The 12,500-nt window shown below is 38.3% G+C and overlaps 1 protein-coding gene across 49 annotated transcripts in view; it reads left to right on the top strand.

Annotated features, from left to right (window-relative positions):
- The window catches only part of LOC106879088 (voltage-dependent calcium channel type A subunit alpha-1), a 676,127-nt gene that overhangs the window by 213,550 nt on the left and 450,077 nt on the right, over window positions 1–12,500 (top strand). For 36 of the 49 annotated variants that reach the window (XM_089338740.1, XM_089338744.1, XM_089338731.1 and 33 more), the window contains exon 1: window positions 7,756–10,021. The exons of 3 other annotated variants lie outside the window; for them this stretch is intronic. In XM_089338740.1, the coding sequence (XP_089194866.1) occupies window positions 9,901–10,021 (121 nt within the window). In that variant the 5' untranslated portion in view covers window positions 7,756–9,900. Of the gene's footprint in view, window positions 1–6,252; window positions 10,022–12,500 lie in introns of those variants that run through there. 10 more of the 49 variants (XM_089338736.1, XM_089338743.1, XM_089338742.1 and 7 more) reach the window with 1 other exon arrangement.

Genomic DNA, 12,500 nt, shown 5'->3' with positions numbered 1-12,500 from the left:
CTTATCTGAGCCCTTATTTGTATTTACTATAAACAGTAAATATATTTGCTAATGACTCCGTGGGCCGAAACTGTGACCAAGGTCTCTATGAAAGACGATGGAGTCTCAAAGAACTTTGTCTTATGACTATTATTGTTGTTTTTTTTTTCTCTCTCTCAACAAGGAAAACAAAATCTGGTGAAACCATTTTGTTTGACTTTTTGTGTTCGGATGAATGGCATAGAAAATCGCGTATAGAAACACAGGCCATAGATATATGCTTATAGAAAGCACACAGGTCGTGAAGAAACCACGGCAACGACGATAGTTCATAGGTGCAGGCGTCAAGGCTACCTTGCAATGCCAGCTGTAGCGTCTCCAACAAGTCCAAGTCTTGACTTTGGCTCGGACAAAAAGTGCGAAACGTAGCAACACATCAGATTTGATAAACTATGGTTTTTTTTTGAAATCTCTATATACCAACTTTGAGAATTTGGTTATGGTTAATTAAATTAAACAATAGGGTAAAAAAAATTGGATATTAATTAATATCAATTTAATACCAGGTAACAAGCACATTAATTTAATTAACCATAACCAAATTCTCAAAGTTGGTATATTCGATGTGGAACTTTTTTCTGAGGAGATATTTCCGGATTTAGCGCGCAAAAACGAAGACTTTTGAATCTTACCATAAAATATAATTTAATAGAACCGTACACACGTGCTTCCCTTGTGGCGTACAACTTAGTGTGCGGTCAGATACATTGGATTTAACCAACGGTCTGTACTGATGAGAAACAGATATTTTCGGTAAGAAACTATTAATTTCGAAACATGTTTACAGATAATTGTATTTTTTTGTGCAATTTTCACTGGTCTTGCCCGTTTTACGTTTTATTACATCTGGTAAAGTACAGAACAAGAAAATTATTACTTTAAAATATTGCAGCTAAGGATAAAATTTCAAATAAAATATTTAGATTTAGAAAATATTAGCTTTTATTAAAACTGAAAATGTTATTATGAGTTGTTACTTTTATTCGCTAATTACTTGTTACTTCTCTTAAAAATTAGAAATAACTCAATCAAAATATTTTTGCACTTTAAAAAATCTGTTTTTTAAATTATTAATTAATAATTAGAAATTTGAAAATAGATTATAAAAATAATAGTAGTACGTAATTAGTACAATAAATAGAATAATACAAACATTAGTTATATATTACAGTAAAATCTACGTCCACAGTAAAATTTGTTTGAGTTATTGCCAAGTCTTCACATTTTTAGTCTTGACCCTATTTTTTGCATAATGAATTTGACTACCATATATACTATTCTACTTTGAACATATACTATTCTACTTTACATGAAACTTTAGCTAGATTGTTACTTCTGGCTCTCATTTTTTAAGTATTCTAGTGTGTCAATATTTTAACAAAATTATGGTACCTTTTTAAATTATAATGTTACTTTGTAAATTAAAATCAAATAATTTTTAATATTCAAATCTTATCCTTAGCTGCAATATTTTAAGTAAAAATTTTCTTGTTCTGTACTTTACCAGATGTAATAAGTTGTCCTGAACTTTTCCAAGTGTTATATCTTGTCCTGTAATTTTCCAGTTTCATAGTCTTAAGAATACTACTTTTCTTGCACGCATTTTTTCATGTAATCCATGTTTTTATTTTCGTGTAATGCTATAAATCTAATTAATAATGTGTCAAACGTGTCAATTACAGGTGTCGTTTATAATTTTTTCCCTACCTCAGTGTCACCGGTGACATATACTAAAAGTCTCCTTATAGAACTATATTCATAAAAGAGTAGAGAACTATATTATCACATTTAGATTAAACTTTTTCTTTTAAAACTTCATTGCATGAGATTGATACCATGAAATTCCTCGAATAGGGTTCTATCGTTTAAGCTTAATTAGAATATAGTTTGTTTTTAAAAAAGTTAATTATACTTAAATCCAATTTTTTGCCTTATATTTTTTTCATATTTTACCTCACAACATTTTTCGTACAAAATTTTGTTGCATTGGAACAAAAGCTATGAAATTCTTCCTGCTTTCGTCTATCATTGAAGCTAAGATAAATATATTTTGCTTTTAAAATATAAAAAAAATTATTTAGATCTAAACTTGATTGGTTGCGTATCTCACTGTCCTATAAAGTTGCTACAAATTTTGAGGTAAACTTTTTTCTACTGGATTAAATCTCAGTTTTTTTCAATGTCAAAATGTAGTCAGGGATCAGGTCTCTTCAAAAATATTAACGGTTTTCAATTGGGTTAGGAACTGGATTTGCGACAATCTCTGAAAGATGCAGCGTGTGAGGAAATTGTGGCTTTAAGCATATTATTCAACTACTACCGCAACCATAGGATGAATTTGATCAGATAAAATGCTTAAACAGTCTTGACTATTAATTCTGCCATGAAGGGAAACCATTGGGCCAGCGGATTTCCAAGAAATAGCTCCCCAGTTCATCACAGATACTACTCCATGTTTAACAGTTGGAAGAAGGCAAACTGGGTCAAATGTTTCTTTTGGCTGTCTCCACACGTATACTTGGCCGGTGGTCGGAAATAACGTTCTTCCACTGCTCTAGGGACCAATTCCGTCGGTTTTTACTCCACTCTAAATGCTTTGCAACGTTTGTTTTTGAAAGTAGTGGTTTTCTGATTGCAGCCCTTCCATGGAATCCGGCTTTGTGCAGCTCCCGACGAACAGTTTTTGTGGAAACTGGATTCTCGAGGTGGTCATTTAGCTCTGCACTGAATTTGGGAGCTATACTTATGTGATACTTTCTAACAATTCGCGTAAGAGTCCGACGGTCCCTACCTGAAACTCCTGTCTGTTTATGATGCTCCACCACTGGCCTCACCCTCTGAACAAATTTCACTGGAGAGCAGGTCCCGCCCTCGCTATTCTCACTTTCATTTAATGATAATGCTAAACAATAATCGTTTGAGTTATGCATAAATTTGAGGACAGCGACAAAGCATTGAAAGTGATGCCAGTACTTGACTGGTTCTCTTTTTTATGGACCCGGAAGAATGATAAACAGTGATGGCCTCGGTGGGATTTGAACTCACAATGAAAAGAGCAGAAACACATCATGCGAGACATTTTGTTCGATGCTCTCACGTTCTGTCAATCTACCGATTTAATAATTTAAATTAGTAAGCTGAATGAAAAACATCGAATACTGAAACAGATTCAAAATGTTTTTATTTAAAGCTTACTTTGATTTTAAATTTCAAAGGTTTTTTTGTTTTCATTAATGAAGAATATTAATTCTTGCTTTAATTTAATTTTTTGATTTCTGGGAATCATTCCTTTTGAAATCAGGAAACAAAAAAATGTCAAAAAAAAAACAAAAAAACTTGAGAAAATTTCTTGGTCGCTCAAATAAATTTAGAAAAACAGAGCAGAGTTTTATCTGGAATAAAAGCAACACTTCTTTTAGTGGAAACATGATTTCGGCACAAGGCCAGCAGTTTTGAGGGCCAAGTTGATTACATGCGCTCCAATATATGACAGGTACTTTATTTCCTCGACTCTGAAAATTTGAAAGGCAAGATCGAACCCGGCAAGAGTTGAACCCGAATATCAGATCAGTATTGTATTCTAAAAATATATTCCAGATCCGGGATGAGTCAGTCGCTAGATTATTAAGGTTTTGTCAGCCGATAGTTGACTTAGGATTAGAGAGAGAGAGAGAGAGAGAGAGAGAGAGACACACACATTAAGCATTGGTCAAGCCGAAGCCAATGCACAAGACAGCGACGACAGTGCCAGACAACAGGGTCGAACGTGTAAGCATGGATTTGCAAAGCGTTTGTTTTAATTACACAACCCTTCCCACATTATTATATTTAATATTTTTATTTTCCTGCAAGAGAATCCGTTAAAGCAACAAACGCTTTATAGGTTGCCATCATCGGGTGGGGGTATATACAAACTAAGATTCAAAAGTCTTTCAGATACTAAATCTTATTTGTGGTTTGGAGTCTATTAGTTACTCAGGGTAGTTACCCATATATATATATATATATATATATATATATATATATATATATATATATATATATATATATATATATACAAGGTCTTAGCAAATGCATTTTACATACTTGATGATTCCGCATACAAAATCCCATACACATCTTTTGCATGCATAGGTATGTGTGTGGATGTATGCTAGTTCGCGTGCCTAAACGTTTGGGTGGTGTGAAATTAAATACACAATCAAACACGTAACGTCATGACTCTACATACACGCACACACAGGGGCAGGAGAGGGGTAGAATATGCCCAGTACAGATGAGGGAAGATTAGAGTTCAAATATGAACGCAACATAGAAAATTGTTGAATTCCTATTCACAAGAGACCCCGCGGAAAGTTCATTTGATAAATGAAATCCAACATATTTTGAATGCATGCGTTGGTCATATTACACTTGCTATGGGTATATTTTTATGCAACACCTCTTTTGTGTGTTTATATATATATATATATATATATATATATACATCTCAAAATAGTCTCTCTGATGATTTTTCCACTTGAATAATATGAGAGAGAGAGAAAGGTAGATCACGTCACACTAACACCAACCTTGAGCACTTCCCCCCCACACACACACACACACACAAAATAAATACCATAGAGAAATCTACATCCACCCAGTGAATCCTAACCTTCTACACATGTGATTAGAATCTGCCCCTTGATGATCTGAGTGAGATCAATCAATGGGTTCCGCAAGCTGGATGAGTTCTCCTAGGGCCATGCGCAAATAATTTTTTCATTTCTTTCTTTCCATTATAGGCATAAGGCCTGAAATATTGGGTGGGAGGAGGGGCAGTCGAAACCTGTATTCAACCGGTATTTATTTTATCAACCCTGAAAAGACGAAAGGCAAAGTCAATCTCGGCGGATTTTGAACTCAGAACGTAAAGCCCGAAGTAATGCCACAATGCATTTTGTCCGGAGCGGTAACGGTTCTGCCAGCAAGCCGCTTTTTGCTAATAATAATAATAATATACTAATAATGATAATCATAATATATGCACGTAATTAATTATTCATATATGCAACTTGTTATATACACACATACACACACACACACATATATATTATAGAGACACACTCATCCGCATTAAACAACGTGCATACATATACATGTATATTTACATAGATCGCTGAAGATATTTAATCGATAAATCGTTTAATTTACAATGTTGTCACCAAGGCAACGAGAAATGTAAATCGCGCGTGTGTGTGGGGCGGGGGAGATGTGAAACACAAGTTTGGAGATGTTTGAAATTAATAAAGTATTGGCAGAAGGCTGTGTCGGGAACGAGGGGAGGGGTAGAAACGAAAAAGATGTGGTGAGTTCAGGTTGTGTAGGGTGTCATTACGGGGAGACTGGACCAGAGCTCCCGTACTATCACTGATAGAGACAATACCCCGCAGTTGTTCTTCATACCCTGATGTATTGGACGATTGTTACCCCGGGTAAACTGGGCATAGATTCTGTTCCCTTTTCGTTTCTAAGCGACTTTTTTACATTTTTTTTTGTTCTTCCTTTTTGTTTATTTTTTTAGACAATTGCTTGACGTGTTCGAGTATTGAACTGTCAACGAGTTCAACGCTTTCTTCTCAATAATGCAGTGTGAGAGAGATAACCACCCACATATCCAAGTATCTATATATTAACTGCGTATAGAGAATATACATACATTTAAAGACATGTTTGTATAGGAGATAAGGAAATTGAATACGCGTGAGTGTGTGTGTAATACATATCAGACAAAAATAGATATAGTCGCAGGAACATATGTACACAGATATTCAGAAATATGCACGCACGAACACACAGACACGCTCACGCACAGACACGCACACACACATATATACGTATACATATGTGCGTTGCACAGACACACATACCCAGACTTAGTAGCATATAGTTTCACACATGCACATATACACGCATGCAGATCAACAAGTAGTTTATGAAATTAGTAGAAAGTTTATAGTTGTACATTAGCTTGGTGTAGTCTAAGACTGACGTAGCAGCAATCTAGTAGTAGTGCTGCTCATGGTGCGGTGACTACTACAACCAACACTAAACAAGCGACACACACACATACATACACACACGTATATATTTTTTTTAATGCTGGACGATGGTTGGAGTTTCTGCCAACTGCATCAACCCCACCCTCGTGCTAACGCCTGAATTCTCAACAAGACATTAGTGTTGTGTGCAATCAACAGGCCTCACACCTGTATCACTCTGGTTGTCATTTGAAGCTGTTTGCTGTGAAAGTACCTGCTGTTATACTGTGAATAGTGAACAAAACAGCAACAGAGGAGGTGCGTATAACACAGGTATGGTAGATATAAGTACAACGACTTGATGTGCCAACACCAAGCAGTCAACGCACCTGAGTCACTGTCACCTTCGTCGATAGGTGTTTCCAGTGTGACAATGTGAAAGTACCTGCTGCCGTACCGTGACAGGCAAACAGTGCAATAATGAAGAGCTGGATGTAGCATACAGGTGGAGAGTGTTTTAATGATGCAGTCAGCAGTCAACACACCTGAGTCACACTCTGTCTTCATTAAAGGTCCTTCTTCTCGTGTGATGATGTACAAGTACCTACTGTCGTACTGTACAGTGACTAGTGTAATCTAGAGTACAGGTGTGTTAATTACAGTGATTGCATGTGGCTGCTATCACACCACACACACCTGACACACTCGCACCTTCAACAAAAGGTGTTTTTTGTGAAGTAAACGTTAACGTGCCTGCCATGTTGTGAATGGGGAACAGGGTAGCGGTGAACAGTTCAGGTGTTGTGTACACGTGGCAGTTAACAGAATAGTTGTAGGGGTAGAATAATTGTTGCTGATGTTTAACCCAAAGACAATCCAGAGTGAGCATCCCTTCCCCCCCCCCCCCGCTAATTTTCAGTGTATCTAGGACTACAGTATTCAATATGTCGTTGTTGAAGTTATTAGTGAGGGATTTGACTGCAATATAGCTGCTATTTCTAGCATTTCGAGCGACCTCATAGAGGCTCCACGTTGGCTCCTTACTGTCGGTCGTGAACAGATGACAGTGGACAACTGAACAACGTAGAGGTGAACAGGTGATAGTGAACAGTGAAACAATTGACAGCATATAGCAGCGAACAGTTGACAGTGAACACAATAAAGCCATGTTTTGACAATGGAAGTTGGCAGGGGGGGGGGCTACCTGTGTTTAATGTTGTGGTTTAACCCTAGACCATTCCTTGTTCCAACAAACCTGTAATAAGACATTCCAGGTGACCATCCATCCATATAAGTGCGTCCTATTTGTTAAATGGTTTGAGGTTGTTTTGGCTGCTGTTTCTAGAAAGGTGACGCGATCCCTTGCAAACAGCGGCGGTGAAGGACCAAAGTTTTAGTGAGCAATGAACAGTTCATGTGACAGTGAACATGTGGACGCAAGTTATGCGATCCTCATTGAGTAGTATTATATTCAAGGACGTTCCAACCGTGTCCACCTGGCTTAGAACACGTCCTTTTTTTTTCTAAAAAAGAGTAGGATGTGATTTAGCTGTTATTTCTAGCAGAGCGAGTGATTGCATCGAGGCTTCGGCTGTGGTAGAGGGGGCGGCGGTGGCGTTGGGTGCGTTGCTGCTGCTGCCGCTGGTGAAGTCGGCGTCGGTAGCAGCGCTTGTTGACAGTTACGTGCTGCAGCAGCAACAGTAGTTTTTGTTGTAAAGGCTGGCGGTGGCGTGCAGAGCGGCGGTGGCGGCGGCAACAACAACAACATCAATAGAAACAACAGCAGCAGCAGCAGCAGCAAATGCAGCAGCCGTTGTCATTGTAGTTGACTGCATGCTGGCGGTGGTGGCGGTGGTGGTGGTGGCGGTTGTGTTGTTGTTACTGATACCATCTGCCCAACCGGACAGCATCGAAGAGAGAGAGAGAGAGAGAGAGAGAAAGAGAAAGAGAGATGACATTGGTGACGATGGTGGTGGTGGTGGTGGTGGTGGTATCGTCAGCATGTAGTGGTGGCGGCGGCGGCGGTGGTGGTGTGTGACACCTGTGTCATCACTGAACTGTGGCCATTGAGTCAGGTGTGAGTGGAGAAGAGAGAAGGAGAGAGAAGAGAAGAGAGAGAGAGAGGTGTTGTACAGCAGTATTACCTGTAGAGAGAAGAGTGAGGGTGGCGGAGCTGGAGACAGAGAGGCGTGTGTGCGCGCGCACACACAAACACACATACTTACACGGATAGACAAATACATATTCCTGTTGCACATCACACTCACACATACGTGGAGAGAAAAGCGAACAGATCTACATATTCCACACAGCATACACGTATGCACACACACACACACACACACACGCACACACACACACATATCGCTTATTTGTCATATCCACATACATATACACGCAGAATGAGCATCGGTAGATCTGAGAGCGAAATGGGTCTAATGAAGCGAGCGAGCTTAAGCAAGTCTCTCTCTTTTATGATATTTCTTCGCTTTTTTTCTCGCTAGAAATGATTCTATTGGAGCTGTGTAAATACCATTTCTTTCCTTCGAAGACAAAAAAAAGATAAACTGGAATTGGTTTTCCTGGGAGTCGCCCTAAACTTGGACCAAATGCACATCTGGTTTTCGACAAACGAAAAAAGTAAGATTTCAACTCGGCTTGTCATCTTTCCGGCAGTAATAGCACACGATATCCACATTTGCGCAAAGGCTTGATTCCAAACATATATAGATACACCTACACAGAAACATGTATATTTATATACACCCGAAGTCTAATTATATATAGAACTGAAGTCTAAGATTATATACCCGAACGGAAACGGGGGAGAGAAAAAAAAGAAGAAAGCAGGAAAAGCAGAATGTTATAAACGATTTGAATTAAAAGAAAACGCAAAAATCACATATATATATATATATACGCACATATATATATATCTACACATGCACTTAACTTTGTGTGCGTATAATATTTAAGTGCACATTATTTATATATGAAGGAAAGAAAAAAGTGATCCCTAAAATTTTTCTAGCTCCCTTTCGGCATGAGGATTTTTCAGAGGCAGACAATACGTGTCTGTCTTCGGGTGGTATCGATCCGACAACTCACTGATTCGTCCACACCTTATTTTAAAGGGGTTCACGGTGGTTTAGCAACACGGCATTAACAACAGCAACAACATTATCGCTTGATAATAACAGAGAAGGATTGAGTGTACATAAGTTTGATATTATCAACTTAAACAAGGAAGAAAAGGCAATGTGTACCCGAGTCGGGTGGATGTGTTTACGGGACGGTTTAATCCTCGAAATATTGACTAATATACCTGGATATCTTGGTGGAAATTTCGGAACTATAAGTTGTATATATACAGGTCTACATAAAATCGAAAAGATGAAACGAGACACTCGCAATAATTAGAAAAAAACCGCAATACATATACACGCACACAAACACACACACACACACACCTACACGCACACACGCACATAAACATTTATTCACCCCCCCCCCTTCCAAACATCTATCTATCTATCTATCTATCTATCTATCTATCTATCTATCTATACCTATCTGTCTATATGAATGAACATAGCTATATACATGCATAGGTCTATTACATATATTTATTTGTATATTTCTATATACACATGTTTGCACTGATTAAAATGCTCGTAAGCAAAGACAAACCGTATTATTTACAATATATACACACATCATGATATACAATTAATACGAGATATCCACATATATACAGGAGTGTATATATAAAAAAATATAAACATATATAGAAAAATATGCAAATTACAGTTTGTTAGGGCTCACATTGAAAGGTGTCAAAATGCAGGTGCGCGGTGTAACGAGACACAATTATTCTAACGAGGATCTTTCGAACGAGAATAATCAGGGATCTTACAGTAACCCAATGGAGAATAACGACGAAGACGAAGGGGATTATGAAGGTAAGCTGTTCCAATCAGCTTGTAATGTTTGTTGTTGTTGTTGTTTAATTCCCTTCATCCAAGTTTCTTTTCTCTGACCACCGCAGCTCTCAGCATATGGTAACAACACGGTAAACATCTGTTCTCTGTGCGTGTGTGCGCTCGCTACGTCCTCATACCACGATTTCACATCAGCTGGATGTATATATGCATACATGTGTGTGTGTGTATTTATGTGTGTGTACATATAAAGATGTTAATGGGAGTGAGTGTATGTGCATATATATATATATATATATATATATACGTAGAGAGAGGGGGAGAGGTGCATTTATATATAGGTATTTACAAATCGATGTATGTATATATACGTTTATTTTCGTGTTTATATAAATCGCACACACATACAAAGAGAGAGAGAGGAAAAGAAAATGATTATAGATATATATGCAAGCACGCGCGCGCGCGCGCGTTGTATTGAAAACGATTGTCGTTTAGTTTTATCCATTATCAAGTTTATTTTTTTATGTTTCCGCCTGGTTTCCTCGTAGTTAGTTTGAACCTGTAAAGTTCCTAAATACACGGAATTACAAACCTTACCATTCCAAACCAACCGCAAAGGAATTGATACCATAAAATAAAAAAATAATAATAGAACTATAATCCTTCATAAAAATACAAAGAATGCAGTGGTTTCCCATCAATATTTAAATGTGTAACTGTTCCCCGTACAAACAGCGGAATATATCTACGCACACACACACACACATTCTTTCTCACTGCCCCCCTCTCTCTCTTTCATGCATACCTGTGTATTGGGTGTGTGTACATGTATTCGTGTGCACGTGTAAATATGTGTATGTAAGCATGTATGCGTGTATTTGCGCTCGTGCACACACACACACACACACACATGTTTATATGCACACACACATATATATATATATGCTTATATAACGTGCATATGCATAACTGTCGATGGAGGTGGGCACTTTTCCACTCTACACAATAAAGCAGTTGTCTATATGAGTTGTATTGGTATAGGTGTCTACTAACGTACATGTGACTAGACTGTGTGTGTGTCCGTAATGCGTGTACCCGTGTACCCGGGTGGAGAGACAGGGAAGCAGAAAGAGAGATTGCGATGCTAATGGAGAATACATTCACTAATATCAATAGTTACATGTATGTAGGCAGACGGGTGGCTGCGTAGATACATAGATATATAGGTATATATATAGGTAGGCTTGGTAGGTGGATGTGTGGGTAGATAGTGTGTGCACACGTGTCAGGAGGAGGTGCCAGCACATGGTATCAATGTTAAAAGAAAAAATTCTTGCTCTGTGCATATCCGTGCGTAAAGAGTTGCACCCACGTGTGCACTGACGTTAACACACACACACACACACACACACGCACACACACAGAGATATCGACCAGTTTCTATCTGAATGCCGGTTCGTGTGCGAGTTAAACAACAATTAACAAATGTTGGCTGAGGCCAAATGCTAACTTTATTGCTTGTGACCCATTTAAATATATCCAGTTGCTATTGTAACCCCCGTCCAGTAACCCCTTTAAACACCAGCCATTTGCTGACAACTCAATGAGTGACCATCTAAACGCTAGCCATATGTTTGAAACCAGGATGCGTGACCCGCCGAAATATCACCCTCTTTAACTACGAGCGAGCCAGCTAAACACGACAAGGGGCGACTCATCTAAACACCATGGTGAGTGGGATTCCCCTACACATCCCAACGAGTAACCCACCTAAACACCTCAGCGAACGTGGCTCACTTCAGCATCAAACATGCACAAAAATATAATTAAAACTGCGACGGAAACCATCTTCTAGAAATAGCAGTCAATTTTCCACAAACCCCGTCCTAATGTCTTTAAAAAGGAAGAGCAGCATGGGTAAATTTAGTTGTTGATACCCAAAAGGACGGGATGGCCTTGGGCGGAAAGCCTGTTTATTATCGGTTTAATCGTTCAGTGCTGATCTGATGCCAACCATTATCAACACCCATCCCTTCATGCACACACTATACTCACCTAGTCACATATATAATGTTACACACACACACACACACACTCATATACAAGTGTGTGTGGATGTGACTCTCCTTTTAAGTATATATTTGTGGGTGTATATGACTATAGACATAGATATATTGTGTGGCTGCGCGTGTATGTGTTTAAGACCTTTTAAAATTTTGTAGCAGAACAAATCTGTTGCCAGGTTTCGATTCCGGCTGGGAGCATTAAAATGATGTTATTAAACTTTCTATCATGAAGGAATAATTAAGCAACAATCATAGGTTCGCGGCCCATTTTTGTGATCCCTAACGCGGCCCCATGTAAATTTTAAGCTATATTTGATAAGTTATGTCCTTGAACTGGGGTAAGGGGTTCGTCCTAAATGCTCATTATTAAGCTACTGACCAAGAGGGAGACAAACATTCGGTCAGATGTTTGTCGGTTCGATCTGTCTTTG

This window comes from Octopus bimaculoides, chromosome 21 (assembly GCF_046866305.1).
Source record: "Octopus bimaculoides isolate indiv1 chromosome 21, ASM4686630v1, whole genome shotgun sequence".
NCBI classification, from domain to species: Eukaryota; Metazoa; Mollusca; class Cephalopoda; order Octopoda; family Octopodidae; genus Octopus; species Octopus bimaculoides.
Note: the sequence above shows the minus strand (reverse complement) of the source record. Positions and strands in the feature narration are given on the sequence as shown.